At 39.0% G+C, this 18,721-nt stretch overlaps 1 protein-coding gene and 1 pseudogene across 1 annotated transcript; one reads left to right on the top strand and one right to left on the bottom strand.

Annotated features, from left to right (window-relative positions):
* The window catches only part of LOC131724860 (zinc finger protein 79-like), a 40,346-nt pseudogene that overhangs the window by 13,474 nt on the left and 8,151 nt on the right, over positions 1-18,721 (bottom strand).
* Positions 1,714-17,892, top strand: LOC117407711 (zinc finger protein 664-like). Its single transcript, XM_059017787.1, has 2 exons — positions 1,714-1,798; positions 13,468-17,892. The coding sequence occupies exon 2, from the start codon at positions 13,523-13,525 to the stop codon at positions 14,840-14,842; it is 1,320 nt and encodes a 439-aa protein (XP_058873770.1). The 5' UTR covers positions 1,714-1,798; positions 13,468-13,522; the 3' UTR covers positions 14,843-17,892.

The raw sequence follows: 18,721 nt of genomic DNA, 5'->3' as shown, positions 1-18,721 counted from the left end.
TCATCTTCAGCGCCCGAGCTTTCGGAGCCGTCATTGTGGGTGCTGCTGTAAGGTGTGGCGTTAGTGCCACCCCTACCTTCTCAAGGAGCTCAATGTATCTCTCCTCTCTCCTTCTCTCCTCTGCCTCCCGTCTGCTATCCAGCGCCTCCAGCAGCTCTGCCAGTGCATTGCGGTCCATGATCCCGTGTTCTGACACCACGTCTGGCAAAGTGGTTAACAGTGTGCAGGTGATCAATAAACAGATAATTATAATCGAGGTGCAATGTGTGTTTAATGGTTGTATTTTGTAATCCAAATGCCTGATGGCGAACAACAGTAAATGATCTCCGGGTTGGCCCCAAAATAATAACAGTCCAGTTTTAATTCACCTTCACGTAACACAAACACAAACAACCGTCCACATTGCGTGCTCTAGTGCTTGTGATGAAAATACAGTGTTGTCCAGGTTTGTGCCTTTAGCAACAGCTCCTGGATCATGTTTAGCTATCTAAATAATCACAAACAGTATTATTTTGACACGACAATAAACAAAACAAAACACTCACGATTTTCTCCACACAAAACACCTTCCAGGTTGCTCTCTAACCAAAACGAAGGAACAGATAGCATTGCTTTGACCCCTATTTATACCTTCACTCATGACCCCTTGGTAAACGATTGCAGCTGCTCCTCCCACGGCTGCCACATAATTTCCCTTCCCTAAATGACCGACTTCCTTTTAACCCCGGGAACGAAATGTTAGGCCACGTAGTCCAGAGTACTCTGTTCCTGTTACTTAGCACCCTCACAGGTCAAGAGGGAGATTTGCCAGCAAGCACCGTTGTCTTTCTGTCACAGGAAGCACTGTAATCTCTGGTTTGTTTTGATCGTTTTTGATCAGTATATGTCAAACGAGCTGTTTAAATTCCGTGCTCTATCAAACTGTAATCCGCCATGGCTGGCAATCCCTCCTGTGATGTCACTGGCTGGAGAAGGCAGAGGGAGAAGCACGTGGCGTGTTTTGAAGTAAGTGATTTCTCTCATGCAAATTGTTTGGAAAATGTCACATTTTAACATGAGATTCAGAGATTTGTAGTTGTGACTTACTGATAATGATTATAACAAAGTAATGTATATACGATTTACATTTAGCTTTTACGTCAGTTGTCCAGTGTCCAGTTTCCTAGCCGGTTTGTAATCCTAACAATTACAATAGGGCTCCAGCAACTTTGTTGCTTGGACCCCTAATAATATTATTATTATTATTTATTTCTTAGCAGACACCCTTATCCAGGGGACTTACAATTGTTACAAAATATTACATTATTTTTACATACAATTATCCATTTATACAGTTGGGTTTTTACTGGAGCAATCTAGGTAAAGTATCTTGCTCAAGGGTACAGCAGCAGTGTCCCCCACCTGGGATTGAACCCACGACCCTCCGGTCAACAGTCCAGATCCCTAAACACTACTCCACGCTGCTGCCAATAATAATAATAATAATAATAATAATAATAATAATAATAATAATAATAATAGGTTTCCAGCTATTCTTGTTTGGAAGCCTAATAATATGCTGAACTGTACCCGAGTATAGATGCCCCTGTTTTCTTGTAAATACGGTATAATTCCACAGAGCTGAGGCTAGATTGGTTAGGAGCGCCCCAGCGCGTCCAATCACCGGAGGCTTCCTCAGGACAGAGTGACCCAGCAGCCAATGGCAGGGGCGAAAGGGGGCGGGTTTGCCTTCGCTTCGGTGCCTCACAATATTTTTACCTGAAGGACCGAGAGGAGGGCCGCATAGCTGAATTAACGAGTAAGTTGTTTTTAAATACAAATTATTTTTATTCCATTTGTTAACAGGTACATAGACTTACATCTTATTGTACTGAAAACAACTTGTTTCATGTATTAATATTTTAAGAAAGAGAGTACTTTTTATTTTTTCGTGGTTAAAAATAATAATAATTGTGTGTGTGTATCTCACTAATATGTAACGCGCAGACATAGTTAAGGTTTGAAAGAAGTTCCTGTTTAAAGTCGATTTTACAACCAGCTCAAAAGGGGAATAAACTGAAAAATGTTTGGCAGGCTGAACAAACCCTGTGAACGGGTTAGCATTTGGTTTAATACTTTTTGAGATACAGAGTGGCGTAAGAAAACAGATGATTTTATTTATTTATTTATTTATTTATTTTTAGAAGTGAGTAAGACGGGTTTTTATACACCTGTATCTCAGAAAGTATAACAAATTAAAGAACCACGCTCGCATACACTTTGTCCCGGGGGTGTAGATGTGCGACGGGGTATTAACATTTTTCGGAGGAGTCCTAGTTTTACAGAAATTGAACCCCAAATATAACTATCTGACGTCATTGCTAGGCAGAGTGACTTGTGACTGTTCCATTGCACTGAATAGGGAGACATGGAACATATAGCTCAGCACACACGGGTCACATCTGTGTTTCTGTCTGGATTAAAACTGCTAATCAGTGATAATGTTGTTTTTTTTGTTTGTGTGCTTTCAACACTTGGGAAAACTAGTAATATGCTTTTAATTTAGGACATACTATTTTCATTTCCCCCCTCTCTTTTGTTGTTATGGTACGGTCGTGGCGTTCAATGATTCTGTTCAATTCCACAAACACATCTATGCTGCTATCGGTATTAAAACTGTGAACTTATCTGTGCTTTTAAATAATGCAACGTGAAAAATGAAAGTGACCCTGTTGTATAGCGTTACTTATTATACAATTAAGATTAAATTAAACAGGTGGGGACGCAACCTCAAGCATGTAGCTACTACAGCAATTACAAGCAACGACAATGTTACAGTACAGATTTCATTCAGAGGTACGTACTGATGTCCACATTTAGCAAAGTTTAACAGTAACACAATGCTGTTTGACAACAAGACATGAATGATAACATGCTCCTGCTTACAGTTTTTAAAAGAATATTTCGAAATGAAAATGATTTTGTAAAGACATGGATGCGTTTTATACGTTTATTCCTACCAAAAATGACCTCTCTGGAATGTCACTTGTGCTGCGTTAGAAAATAAACATACTGCTCCGTATCACCTTTAGTCTTTTCATGACTAGCTCCAGTTGTGTTTTTTATGTACTCGTGCTGTATTCGTGTCGTTTGCTTCGCTCCGTGGTGTGCATAGCCCTTAAGTGAGTGGCGTAGCTGTCAGCCACGTGCAAAAATCTTGATCCGTCACCAGCGCCCCCCCCCCCAAAAAAAACCAAAAAACATACACAAAACATAAATAAAATATAGTGGTCTAGGGTAAGGTTTTTCATTAATCGCCAGGTTTTTCAGCAGGGGTCTCCCTCGTATGAACACTTAGGGGTTGACATGTATGTTAATAGTTTATTAAAATGATATGATATTGCAATTAATACAGCGCTTGCCAATTTCAAGCATGACGTAGGGCAGCAGTGTGGAGTAGTGGTTAGGGCTCTGGACTCTTGACCAGAGGGTTGTGGGTTCAATCCCCAGTGGGGGACACTGCTGTTGTACCCTTGAGCAAGATACTTTACCTAGATTGCTCCAGTAATAACCCAACTGTATAAATGGGTAATTGTATGTAAAAATAATGTGATATCTGTAAAATGTGAAATAATGTATAATGTGATATGTTGTAACAATTGTAAGTCGCCCTGGATAAGGGTGTCTGCTAAGAAATAAATAATAATAATAATAATAATGACAGAGTTGTAATTGATAGGAAAACATTTTAAACTCTGGCAGTTGTGTTCCACAAAGGGAAGACCATCAGCCATGGTCACTATGTATCCTGGGTGTGAAAAGATGAGCAATGGTTTCAGTGTAATGATACGCAATGCACACAACGCATCAGACTGCCTAAAAACCTGCAGGATTCTTACATGATTCTATCTAGAGAGAGTGGACAGAGCCATACAACATGAAGAATCACTGCCCTCAGCACTGCTGTTCAAAGTTGACCCCCGCCTCTCCAGCCTCGGGTATTTTCGTTGCTGTCCCCACCTCTCCAGTCTCAGGGACAACATCAATGACATCAGCAATGACATCACTAAGCACATGAGAAATTCTCCTCGAAGACTGGCCATACAGACATAACACTGGGAAATCATAGTCCTTGTGATTGGTAACATGTTCGGTAACTGCTGTCACAGATGGTTCCGGCACGTCCCTTCTGTGCTGTAAGTCATTAGATCCTTTTGCATGGAAGGCCTCGGTTGCAAGGGTGTGCGGTTCTTTGATGGACCCAGATTCAGTTAAAATGTGTTTGCCCACTGACGATGGGAATGAAAATGTAGAGATGGGAGCCCAGCTAGCAAGATTGAAGTTTTTGCAGGTATCACGTAAAGTCCCTGGTTGCCCACACCTGTGATGTAAAACGCTGGATACACAGGCCTGTCGTGGTGTTTGCAGAACCAGTCCGAGTTGAGCCTGGTGCAGAGTTCCAATCCTGCTGGGAACGTGCAGAGTCATTCGACATGAATTGGATGATTTAAACCGGCCTGTATTGATTGAAGTAATATGATATGTGCTTTGTCAATAATTATAATAATACTGTATATGTTCCTTTTAAAAAGATCTGCATACTCTGTAGAAAACAATGGATAGTTTTCACACAATGAGCCACTGACTCATAGTGTGACCCTGATCAAGTCACTTAACCTCCTTGTGCTCCGTCTTTCGGGTGAGACGTAATTGTAAGTGACTCTGCAGCTGATGCATAGTTCACACACCCTAGTCTCTGTAAGTCGCCTTGGATAAAGACGTCTGCTAAATAAACTAATAATAATAATAATAATAGTTGTTGTGTGCAGTCTATGAAAGCACCTGCTGGAAGGAGGCAAACTTGGCAGGCTCTTATCATAAGGCCTTGTTAACATATTCCAGTTTTATGAGAAAAAGCAGCTTCTTTTGTTACTTTACTTTCATTACTTCATGTCTCCAAATAATTGGCAAAAGGCTAGGATGTCTTAAAACCTGGATTTTGTATGAACAGAGAAAGAGGTCAGACTTAATTCAGTAAAATAATATTACCATTTCTAGGAGCAACTGTTATACTGAAGAAACTGAATTAGAAATACATGTTATAACATCATTTAGTGTTATACAAATAACATTATTATTGTTGAAAGAACATATTACAGAAGTTCAGTACTAACAGGGCAGCAGTGTGGAGTAGTGTTTAGAGCTCTGGACTCTTGACTGGAGGGTTGTGGGTTCAATCCCAGGTGGGGGACACTGCTGCTGTACCCTTGAGCAAGGTACTTTACCTAGATTGCTCCAGTAAAAACCCAACTGTATAAATGGGTAATTTTATGTAAAAAATAATGTGATATCTTGTAATAATTGTAAGTCGCCCTGGATAAGGGTGTCTGCTAATAAATAAATAAATAAATAAATAAATATAATAATAATAATAATAATAATAACTGACACTGTCAGAATATTGTAATAATTGTACTGTGTTTTAAAGAATATAAAACCAGCATACATAATATTGCAGCAAATTCTGAACAGGTTACAATGATTTGAACTAAGAAAACTGAACAAGTGTTAATGTTAGAAAAAAACCTTGTCTATGTGCCTTTGTTATTAGTGCACATACACTCGTGGAAGTCTGTAACCTTGAAAGAAAGGCATCTTGGGGAACTAAACATGGAGGCTAGGTATTGCAAATTAGCAAAAACAAAAGGGTAGCCCTTTTTAGACAGAACAATATTTGAAACTAAAAAGACCTATTTGATTTTATTTGATTGTGTTGTTACTAAGCATAGAGGTTTTAAATAAAATATTCTGGTCTAATAATAGAGTGACAAAACTCTGAAGAGAAATAATAGGTTTTAAGTACTTGGATCTAATAAGAAACATAACATTTAAACTAACAACTGTTTGCTTGTTTAAGGCTCAACTGTAATACAATCAGACTGTAAAAGCAGGAGCGAGCATTTAATTTAATCAATTGAAGAATTAGTTCAGTTTCTCCAACTAAACAAAAAATCTTTTAGACATTACAATATCCATTAAATTTTAGAATATAAATGTTTCGTTTACATAAAGGTTTTACTGGAATAAAAAAACAGGAACTGTTAGATTGGAATATTAGACAAATAAAGTGTAAACTGTATTCAATCATTTTAGTACACAAAAAACCTACAGAAAAATAGCCGCGCCCTTATGTGCTTGCAAGCAGAGCGGTGCTAGATATGGAAAGTTATTTTTGGCAGTGAAAGTGAGATTTACTTGTAGTCCGCAGTTTTGAATCCAAGGTCTTTCTATAATAAGAAAACCTAATAGAATTCCATGAATTAGGGGAGTTGTGTCCAGTCACAGTTCTTATCAAATAAGTAGCGACTTTCTTTTGGAGAAAACTGACTTCATGCGGTGAATTTGGAGAAGTGCTTTCAATGGTGTTTCATATTAATCAAAACAATAGTCTTGGCAAGTAAAAGGGTTTCTGAATCCTGCTTGAGCAGGCAACTTTTAGAAACAGAGAGAGGTCGGGCATACGAGAACGACACAGTTGAATAAGGCTATTATACTTAACATGTTCATTATAGTTTAAAATTTAAATGAAACTAACTGAACTGACCACTGTATGCTTATTCAAAGACAGTCTTTGTCCCATATTTTGTTAACACACATTTGTATATGAAGTAAAACTGGCCCATTGACAACACACTGAAAAGGTAACATAATATACGGCTAAGAGGGACATATATTTTTTAGAGCTGGTGTTACATGTTAAAAACATCTCTCACATATACACATATACTTGCATTATATTATAGCAAGGATTCTGTGAACTTTGGTCCACCTGACTTTTTAGAAAAAGGAGGAGTTGGAAAAAGAGAGCGATGAAATCATGTTCCAATGTTTTTTGACAAAAAGTTATATCCAATCAGTTTTGAAAAGGAGTTGACCAGGTCCTTCTAGAATGTATCATTAACTTAAAGGTAAGAAATGTCAAGGCTGAGTGCTGATTCGATATACTTGGGACTTCTGATGTATTCAATGGAGAGAACATCCTATATTAGCCCAGAGCAAGACCCCATTAAATACCATTGATCTTGCAAGCTGACGTGATCCATGCTCTGAAGATCTCTGAAAAGCCGATTGCTGTTTGGTTGTATTCACAAGTCTCTGCCTTTTGAAGACAGTTCTTATTTTTCAATATATCCTACACTACACTTCCATATACTGGAAGGTAAGCATATGTCCTGTAGTGACTGTCAGTGGCGCATTTGAAAGGTAACAGCTTGGATTAATTACCTTTCCTTTGTGTATTTATTTAATATTTTCTATCCTTTAAAAAGAAAAAAAAAATTACATTTTTACAGAAATTCCTCTAGTCCTAGACGCGCCCCCCACTTTGCACATTATGGTCTAATGTACGCGCTGTCAAAACAGTAGTCGTTTATTTGAAATATACAGAGAGAAACGCTGCCTGTGTGTTTATGACTCACACTGTCGGTGTACACCTCAGTCCTGCTCTATGAAAGCATTTCCCACTAGTTTTTATTTGGAAGTGTGGATTTGTTTAAGTTGCTCTGTCAGTTTTAATGTTATTTCTCAGCTCTACTGTAGTGAAGCTTGGACCCTGGAAAGGAGGGGGAGCGCTGTGCATTAGTGTGACTTATTTGAGTTGAATTGAAGCAAGTCCTGTTTTTACTGAATAGGTATCCCAGCTACAGTACTGCTTTAAAGCGCTTGGTGAAGCTGCGTGATGACGTCTTGTGGCAATGTGGTTAGTTGGGTACAGATGTAGGAGTGATGTGGTGCGCAAGGAAGAGACAGACAGTGATAATCCAATCAGAAAATAGATTTAATTTGTAATCCAGGTCTGGTGACCAAACAATAATTTCAGACAATGCACAGCAATGTGTATTGCACTGTTCAAAACAAAGGGTTTGCAGTCCCAAATAATTAGTAGGGTTACATGCATCTGATGCTTGTAGGTCTTTCACCATTGTGACTTTTTGCTTTTAAAAATGTTAAGTTGTGTTAAATGTAAGTTATAGACAGACCAGCAAATAAAATATAAACTAAACTCTTTTGCACAAAAGAGCCAACTTTGTCAACGGAAAGTGTGTTTGAAAACAAACAGTGGAGGTGCTTATAGGCTTTTGATGCTGTGGTGACTACACTCATTTCTATTTAAATCTATTAATGTGTTATTATTATTATTATTATTATTATTATTATTTATTTCTTAGCAGACTCCCTTATCCAGGGCGACTTACAATTGTTACAACATATCACATTATTTTGACATACAATTACCCATTTATACAGTTGGGTTTTTACTGGAGCAATCTAGGTAAAGTACCTTGCTCAAGGGTACAGCAGCAGTGTCCCCCACCTGGGATTGAACCCACGACCCTCCGGTCAAGAGTCCAGAGCCCTAACCACTACTCCACACTGCTGTGATGTCATTTCCTACATAGTTAATGATGTAACGATCTACTATTCCTTTCTATTTAAACCTCCAGGCATCGCGGTATTGATTCTATTTATCCATTTATTGTCCTTTATTCTTCTGTATTTAAAATGATCTAATTTCTTCTAAAACTACACATTGTAGCTCATTCATGGTATGTTCAGTTTTTTATAAAGTGTTGAACTATTGATTAATTTACTTTTTATTTCTTATTTTTGATAGGTGATTCTGTATTTTATATTATTATTATTATTATTATTATTATTATTATTATTATTATTATTATTATTATTATTATTATTATTTCTTTCTTTCTTTCTTTCTTAGCAGACACCCTTATCCAGAGCAACTTACAATTGTTACAAAATATCACATTGTAAAGTATCACATTACAAAATATCACAATACAGATAAGAACAGTTGTAAAGTACAATAAAATCAGTAGCAAAGATCAAATTCAAATAAGAGCAAAAGATAGAGAATGCAGTAAATAATTACATGCAAGAGCGGGTTCAACAAAGAGCAGTTAACTTATATTACAAATATATTAATGTTGAACCTGTCTCTCGTACAGATTTTACGTGGTTACATTTTTGGCAAAATATACCATGACGTTTTGCATGATGAGTTTCTTATGACTGAATATCTATTTTCTGTATTTGCGATTTTGCTTTTATCTTTACAAATGTATTTGCATACATAACCTGTAAAAAGCAGGTGTGTTAATGTCCTTTTAATGTGTCCATACAGTACTAACACGTTTATGTTTACTATGGACCACAATGGTGGATTTTCCATGCGTGTTGTTTATAGCTCGAGAAATATGTCTCGTGTAAAATGCTTTTTTTGGTTTCCATTCGCTCAGTTTATTTTACTCGAGTAAACCTGGCTTTTCACGCGACGTCATGCAAACGAATAAGAAAGGTGGGGGTTGATATGTAAATTAGCTATGTGTAAAGTACGCTGTTTTTGAAAATTACTTGTGATATTTTGTGAAAATGTGGTTTCCATGCGCAGAAAACGGGTACACATGTGAATATAAGCTGCTGTAATAAAGCTAAATACCCTGTGCATATTTGGTTAATAATGTGTTTTACTACTCTTGCCAAAACATTTTTACCCAGAGAATTGTGAGGGTCTGGAACCAACTCCCCAGTAATGTTGTTGAAGCTGACACCCTGGGATCCTTTAAGAAGCTGCTTGATGAGATTCTGGGATCAATAAGCTACTAACGAGCAAGATGGGCTGAATGGCCTCCTCTCGTTTGTAAACTTTCTTATGTTCTTAAATTGTTTTTTAAATGTAATTTGCGGGGTGTCATGTCGTTAGTACTGAATCCGTTTAACATAATTTATCTTACGACTCATGTATTAAAAATTAACTGGGAGGTATAAAATGAAACTACCAATACAGGTATTGCAGATCACCATGGCTGAAAACCGGTGGAGACATAGGATTCTAAACCTCTGTGCCACACATCTTCCACGTATGCTCCAAAGGCTGTCTGGATTAGGAACAGTGGATGTTTTCCCTTTGTTTTGGAAGCTTGAACCTCCAAACATCCTCTACCAGCAACTCTTTTGTTATCTAATGCCACTGGCTAACGAAAGGATTGTTAGGACACATACTTGTCCATCTTGCTGGTTGGAAGAGGTTGTGCTTCATCATTCTTTCACAGATCTGCAGTGGATAGAGTCATTTCGCGTCACCACGGCAAAATTCAGCATTATAGCGGAACTGATAAAGGAAGATCTGCAACCAAAAAGGAATTACATACTGCCTCCTGTGCCAGTGGGAAAAAGAGTGGCGATTGCTCTGTGATACTGTCTAGGCTGGCATCCTCAGCTGAGTGCAGGGTTAGGGTTACTCAGCTGAGTACAGGGTAGTTAGCAATGTGTTTGGGGAGCATAAAACCACAGTTAATCGCTGTATTTACAAGTTTGTCAGCTCCCTTGCTCAGAGGCACTGCAACATGTACATAGCTATGCCAGATGTAACTGAAGCAAAATGCATTGCTCTGCTGGACCGTCCTGCTTCTCCCAAACGGCACCTCCTTGCTCGTTCCAGCAGGTAGGACTGCTTCCGTTTTTTTAAAATTTGTTCCTAGCATTAAGGGGCGTCACTGTATTATAATCCTTAGCATCATATTATCCATTATCCATTCTGGTTCTTTTACACTTTACTGCTGCATTTGACCGTTTGGAAAGTTGTGTTGGGATTTCTGGTGCTGCTGTTCGTTGGGTCAGATCCCATATGTCTGAAAGAAAGCAATTCGTGCCAATGGGAGGTTTTGAGTCCAATACTTGTTTGGTGTCCCTCAGGGCTGTATATTGGGGCTTCTTATTTAGCATTTGTTGGAAAACATGGATCGAGAATTGATTAGCAGTTTGCTACGCATGTGGACTGGCAGAGCTATACTGGTGTTCTTTTCTGAAAAGAAACTAATATTGCAGATAGCAGACTGTTTGGTTCAAATTGCATGTACTGCTAACAATTGATAAGAGACCTTGTGTCTACAAGCTTCTTGTCCAACATTGACTGCAAGCTAACAAGATAACAATGCTGTGGACCAGAAGGTGCCAGGCTCTAAGACTTTTGGGAATACAAAGCATAAAGGAGCTAAAAGGCTCCCAGGGACTGCCGTTGGACCCAAAGGTTCACAGGGAGAGTAAGTGATAATGCCACTGGACTCAAAGGGTCTAAGGCAAAAAGGAGAGAAAGGAACAAGGAAGATGACAAAAACCAGATGTATGGACCTTTTTGAGGCACCAGGGGTCTGAAGAATGCACTGAGTTCAGAGGTCGTCACACTAGGCTACACACACAGACACACACACATCACACACACACACTCACACTAAATGAAATATATGGTAACAGGATAATGAGTTGTACCTTTTCTATTGGTTAAGTGTCAGAGAAAGAGGAGGAGAGAGACAGACACCTATGCAGAAGGGTATTTAATGTCATGCAACAATTGTAAGAACGAGTATTCTGTTTGTCCTGTACCTGGGACCAGACTCCCTGCATATTTCAATAAACCTAACAACTGATTGAAGAAAAGGACTCTGTGCAGTTTCTTGAATCTACTTACTCACCATCCTTTTTTAAGTTACATCAGCATTTATATGCTACCACTCGACCAGATAATTTGTCATCATGGTGTCACTTTTCATTCTTATGCTGACGATACTCAAATTTACCTGCAGACTAAACCTGGCACTGATTTCACTGTCTCTGGACTTGCAGATTGCTTAACAGAAATTCAACTATGGATGCAACATACCTTTTTACAGTTGAATGGTGATAAGACTGAAGTAATGGTACTTGGCTCTCAGCATTAATTGAGTAAACTCGACAACTGTAGTGTGGTTATTGATGGGCTTGAGATTAGGTCTAGCTCTGAAATGAGAAGTCTTGGTATTATTGTTTACCCTAGTCTAGCCTTTGCGTCCCATGTGCAGAATGTCACCAGGCTGTCATTTTTTCATTTACGTAATATTGCCCGATTACGTTCTATCCTGTCTTTGTCTGATGCCGAGAAGTTAGTACACGCCTTTGTCTTTTCTAGTCTTGGTTATTGCAAAGTATGCTTGCTGGTGTCTCTTAAGAGTGTTCTCAACACCGGGGACCTCCTGGTTACAAACCTGTTTCTTTAACCACTGGACCACACAGCCTCCTGTGTATGTTCTGTATTTTAATGTGGTAGCCAACTGGCAGCACGAGAGGTGACACCGAGGCAGTTTGTGAGGTTGAAGAATAGGCAGTTTTATTATTTCCTTAAAGTTCAAAAGACTCAACAGAACGTTTATGAAAATAAACAAAACAAAAGAAAACCTGCCCACTAATTTCACTTCCTCTCTATTGCTTGCACGAGCTGTCCTCGTTGCAAGGAAAAACGTATTGCTTTAGCAAACAGAGTCCAGTCAAAGTTCCATCCAGTCACTGCTGGTAACAGTAAATCTGGTCTCGGAACAGAAAGTCTCACCAGGTAATTGTCACTTGTTCACTTTCTTTATAATCCACAAGGGCTGTCGGGAAATGTAGTTTGCAATCGTTTTCTAGGTGAACAGGTAAGTCTTCCAAGTAGTATATCTCTTGGTACCAAAAAGACCGCACCCCGTGTGGTCCACACAGGAACAACAGGTGAGGATGCTCCTTTAGCGCCCGCCTCACAGTCTTTGCGATTGCCACAGCACCTTGTGTTCTTTTGGTTCCTTTGTCGCCCTCTGCTGGTGAACACTGACACCGACAGCCTGCTGCTTGGCTGGTCATGTGACGCTACCAATGCACAGAGGACACAGAAGACTGTACAAAAGGCAAAATAAAACAGTACAAAAACTACAAATAAAAGGTGCCCCAGAGGGCGAGCGCTAGCCTTGTAAACAAGGCGTCCCGCTCCAGGAACCGGCTACACTGCGTAACCTTCGCTATACATCACATGGGATCACAATCCCCTAATTAACCTACTGATGAGTCGGTATTCATACAACGACTCCTGCTGCTTCACACGGCCGGGCATTGCCTTCACAAGCACCGTTTGCAGTTTCAGGGTTGTGTAGCTGTGGTTCCTGCAGAGCGGACTCTCTCCTCCTGAGTGTACGCAGCGCCCCTCTGTGTAGCATGGCGTTGCAGTCGCCCAGAACGATCCCCACCCGAAGTTTTTATGCTAACAGACATTTAGTTGAGACCCACCCACATGATTAGTTCTGTGGGTGCTTACAAGCACCAAAAAGTTTACATGCAAATCTTTCGTTGTACTAAGGGGAAACTAAATTATCAAATCTGTCAAATTTTTCTACAATAACCTTTGTCTTGTGTGAAAGAAATGCTGTAATTTTATAAGCATATCTGAACATATTTGAATATTTCTCTGTTTAGAACTGTCTTTGTTTCCTTGATTTTCGTCCATCTCCTTCATTTCACTCAGTACAGCACATTTGTGAACATGGTAATGAATGGAGTCTGGAGTTGGTAAGTCAGGTTCATAGAATTTAACAAAGGGATTGTAACAGGTTGAATTTTTTTTTTTTTTAGGAAATTTGTTCAGAAGACAATATTGGGTTATCCTTGTGAAAGAGAAGATTCAACAATGGAGCCTGTCCATATTAAATTGGAGAGTCCTGCAGTAGAATTAGTCCATATTAAAGAGGAGAGTCCTGTACTAGAATCAGTCCCTATTAAAGAGGAGAGTCCTGTACTAGAATCAGTCCATATTAAAAGGGTTATTCTCAATTCTAAACCCTTAAGCAGCTTGCAGGGCTCTCTTCCCTGTCCTGGATGTGGGGAGAGTTTTAATCCTGAAGGAATCCTTGAAACATCTCCTGGAAAGACTCTGCATCGCTGTGCTGGATGTGTGAAGACTTTCAGGGAGTCAGGAATCCTGAACGGACAGCAGCAAACAGGCACTGGAAAGACTCCATATAACTGTCATGAATGCGGGGCAGATTTCAGACACCACAGCACCGTGAAACACCACCTGCGAGTTCTGAAGGTACAGCTGGGTTATCCTTGTGAAAGGCAGGATTCAGAGATGGAGCCTGTCCACATTAAAGAGGAGCTTCCTGAACTAGACCCTGTCCATGTTGAAGAGGAGGGTAACCATTTTAAAACAAGCAGCTTGCAGGACTCTCTGTCCTGTACAGAATGTGGAAAGAGTTTCAGTCAGTTACAAAACCTGAAACTTCACCAGCGAATCCACACTGGAGAGAAACGATATGTCTGTGCTGACTGTGGGAAGAGTTTCAGATGGTCACAAAGCCTGAAACGTCACCAGCAAATCCACACTGGAGAGAAACCAAATGTCTGTGCTGACTGTGGGAAGAGTTTCAGTCAGCCATTCAGTTTAAAAATACACCAGCAAATCCACACAGGAGATAAACCGCATCTGTGTAGTAAATGTGGGAAAAGTTTCAATCGGTTAGCACATCTTGAAAACCACCAGTTAATTCACACAGGAGAGAAGCCATATCACTGTGCTGACTGTGGGAAGAGTTTCAGACAGTCAGGCAACTTTAAATTGCACCAGCAAATCCACACTGGAGAGAAACAGTATATCTGTGCTGACTGTGGGAAGAGTTTCTGTCAGTTAAGATATCTGAACAAACACCAACGAATTCACACTGGAGAGAAACCTTATGAATGTGCTGACTGTGGGAAGAGTTTCAGAGATTTACAAAACCTGAAACTTCATCAGCGAATCCACACTGGAGAAAAACTGCATGTCTGTGCTGACTGTGGGAAGAGTTTCAGATATTTACAAAACCTGAAGCTTCACCAGCGAATCCACACAGGAGAGAAACCACATGTCTGTGCTGACTGTGGGAAGAGCTTCAGCCTGTCAAGCAATTTGAAAAGACACCAGCGAATCCACACTGGAGAGAAGCCTTATCACTGTTCTGATTTTGAATAGAATTTCAGCCTCATAGACAGCTTGCAGATACACCAGCGAATCCACACAGGAGAGAAACCAAATGTCTCTGCTGACTGTGGGAAGAGTTTCAGTCAGTCAAACACATTGAAATACATCCGTGAATTCACACAGGAGAGAAACCTTATCGCTGAACGTGCTGTGGGAAGTCTTGGATGTCTTCCTGTTCTCTTTAAAGACACAATTGCAAGTTGTGAAAGTTTAGGCAGAATGTGAGTGTGTGTACACCTGCACTCCAAAATTCCAGTTTTTAAACAGCATCTTAATATAAAAACTGTGGTTAATGTCTACAGATGATACAGATCTATCAATAGTAAACTGTTCTGAAGCCGTTACATTATAAAGTACATTTCTAGTATGCAATAATGCTGAGAGGGTATCTGTGTACATTGAATATACAGACGCTTCGGGGCGTTGTGTGATACGAGGTGAAGCCGAGTGCCTCCAACCCCTGAGAAGTCTGTATATTCAACCCATACGGTGTGGGAGAAATTCATAGTTGTAATTGAATGTACTTTGTAAAAATGACATTTGAAATCTGAAACTATGAGGCTTAAGATACTGTGATGTTAATTAAGTTTGCCTTCCCCCAACCTTCTCCCATAACATTCTAGGTATAATTCAAAGGACTAGATATTAGTAATGGGGTTGTACAGATCTAAACTGGTTTTAGTTTTGATTACTTGCTGTTTCTTGATAGCTGATTCATATCTGTTAATTAAGAATGTCTGTCTGAAAGCCAATATACCATTTTCTTCCTATAAAGGGTTAAGAAGTACGACACCTGGTGGTTACGAGGTGCCATGACTTTCTCCCATGACTTGAATTGTTACCATGAAACATGGAACGTTTGTCCTTATTTTAAAAGTTTAATGAAAAACAAACCTTTACAAGGGCATAATGTGAACTTGTTTAACAATCTCAGGGTTTTAGATTTACTAAAACTATCAGATTGAAACGTAACAAACAAGTAATATCTGATTTAAATTGGTTTTAGAAGCATTTTAACAAATCTTGCGTACACAAGTTTAAGAGTTGTTTAAGTATGTTACCCAAATACAGTTGAAATGTTTATTGTGTTTCAATGAAGTTTAAAGTGAAAATAATTCTTACATTATTTTACTTTAATTATTTTATAACGTGTTTAACATGCTTGTAACAGTAATTTAGTTAGGAGAATGAAACTGACATTTTTATCATTCTATGATCAATATAACTAGTTTTGTTCTATAAATGCTTTGAATCCTGGTCTCTCTCTCTCTCTCTCTCTTTCTCTCCATGGAGGAGGGTCGCTCCCCGTGTTAATGACACACATTGCTTGTGTAAAAGAAAGTGTCATTTAAACTTTGAAAGCCAAATGAAAGGACTGATTTCGGTCAGGGATTAGCTTCCTGGTCTTACCCGGAAGTGATTGGATCACCAAAGTAAACTCTTCCTTGGGCGCTATATTTAAAGAGAAACATGTATTAACTTGTTCTGTTTGGACTCTTGGATTCGGACTCATCTCGCCATGAAGTAACCATTGAGCCTTCGCTTGCAATGGGGACCCATTCAAGCATCGTACGTATCTTCATCCTGAAGAAGACTCCTCGCCGCTACATCCTGCAACTCTACACGTTACAACTGCATTCCAGCTTTGTTTTTCAACAAGGACATAAGAACATAAGAAAGTTTACAAACGAAAGGAGGCCAATCGGCCCATCTTGCTCGTTTGGTTGTTAGTAGCTTATTGATCCCAGAATCCAATCAAGCAACTTGAAGGATCCCAGGGTGTCAGCTTCAACAACATTACTGGGGAGTTGGTTCCAGACCCTCACAATTCTCTGTGTAAAAAAGTGCCTCCTATTTTCTGTTCTGAATGCCCCTTTATCTAATCTCCATTTGTGACCCCTTGTCCTTGTTTCTTTTTTCAGGTCAAAAAAGTTCTTTGGTTCTACATTGTTAATACCTTTTAGAATTTTGAATGCTTGAAAATTATGATTGATTTGAGATCCTTAAATATATATATCTATATATCCAGTTTGAACTACAGGTCCCAGAATGCATACCAAACGTGTCAGTCTGTAATACAAGGTGAATGAGCATTTAAATATACTGTATACTGTGAGTGCAGCAATAAATAACGCTTAAACCCTAGCTGTTGGACGTACCTGGTATGCTCTTTTTTATTATTTAAATAAATGCTGGATTGTCATTATTTTGCTTGGGGTTGTTCATCGAAAAGCTCTTACTGGGTTTGGTATTTCCAATTTCATTATGTTAGCGCTCTGTGACATCTAGCAGAATTTAAAACAATATGCGTGAAGCTTTCGTTTCTGTTAAATGAAGATTGATTTAAAAAAAAAAATCAAAATATATATTGATTATCAGGTTTATTACTTTCTTGTGTTTCATGAATTAAGTGTTAAGGATTATAATTAGTTTTTCTGTTAGCAACACTGGCATCTGAGCAGTGTGTTTTGTAACAATAAAATGCAAATTGCCCTTTTTAACAACATTTTTGTGATATTTTCAACAGAGATGCAGAATCGCATTGTAAGTGCTGTTTAAGATTACATTTAATAAAATCACTTTGTAACTGCAGTTTAATACCAATGTTCAATGTCCCGCTGGTGACCAGGCCCTTTAAATCTTTTTACTCAGGCACTGTGAGAGACAGCTCTGCTTGCGATACGTCATTGGAAAGAGGAGATGCAGACCTTTAAAGGGAATAGGAAACACTTTTCGGTTTGTTTGTAAATGATAAAATAGATATGGAAGCAATGTCATCTCGGGTTTGTTTTGATTGTCTATCAAATTGTAATCCACCATTCCAAATAAATAAATTAGTATTTGTATTATAAAGTATTATAACTTATTACTTTTGGGAAAAAAATGACATATTAGTAGTTATCATAGATATAGAACCTTTTTATATCTATGGTAGTTATACTTCACTATAAAAAAAGTCAATCATGAGGATAGAGTCGAAATAGTCGGGTGTATTTATTTTATTTAGTAATATGACAAAATCAAAAAGCCTTGGGGGGGGGGGGGGGGTTGTAAAAAAGTCAGTCTCCTAAGCTGTTCATTAGCTGTCAGACCTCCTCTATTACCCCCCTTCAATCTGGGGTTTTATTTAACAATCAAAACACAGCCGTTTCGTAAATCAATATCTTCACGTAATGTTAGTGACTGTATTACTGGAACAAGTCAAAGTTTAAACCACAACTAAACACCTCTTCTCTGTCTCCACTCCTATGTGTTACCTTATAGAGAATGAGGTTCCTTACCTAGGCAATATGGCCGCCCGGGTTGCATACTGCTGCTGCCATGGGCGTGTCCAGCCGAAGCCTTCTATATCCATGAGCTATTGATAATAACCTGTTTGCAAGGCCGTAGGCAGGCACCCGAGGCGCGTGCCTCGGCTAAAATCATACCACAGTAATGAGTATTTATTTAGCCCCTTTTACACGTTGATTTGCTGCAAATTAAAATGCATTTCATCCCCTTTTTGCATTTGAAGTAAGTGGGATGCTTCAAGGTTTATTTCAGACAGTGCGCGACTGACACTGGCAGTTGAGTTGAGGATGTGTCGAGTTAATTGGGCTGCGGTTTGCAAGGAGCCTGGCAGCTGGCCAACAACATTTGGGAACTCTTTTTTTTAAAAAAACAACAAAAAAACAAACAAACGTTTGACCACCCTGCATTTTCCTGGAATTAAATGAAAGTGTCGCTAGCAGTAGGCGTGTCTGGGTGCTACAGAAACACCCTAATCCCAGGGTGTGTTCACAGAGATAATTCTGCGTAGATTCTGGATTAGCCATGTTGGCTCCTACAGCGCTATGTTTTCTATGCAATTTAACAGTAAAATATATTATC

The sequence above is a fragment of the Acipenser ruthenus genome, chromosome 57, assembly GCF_902713425.1.
Source record: "Acipenser ruthenus chromosome 57, fAciRut3.2 maternal haplotype, whole genome shotgun sequence".
NCBI classification, from domain to species: Eukaryota; Metazoa; Chordata; class Actinopteri; order Acipenseriformes; family Acipenseridae; genus Acipenser; species Acipenser ruthenus.
The sequence above is the reverse complement of the archived record's forward strand: the minus strand, read 5'-3'. Positions and strand labels throughout refer to the sequence as shown.

What these genes read in the sequence shown, in the direction of transcription:
- LOC117407711 (XM_059017787.1), top strand. Translation starts at nt 13,523, where the DNA reads ATGGAGCCTGTCCATATTAAATTGGAGAGTCCTGCAGTAGAATTAGTC.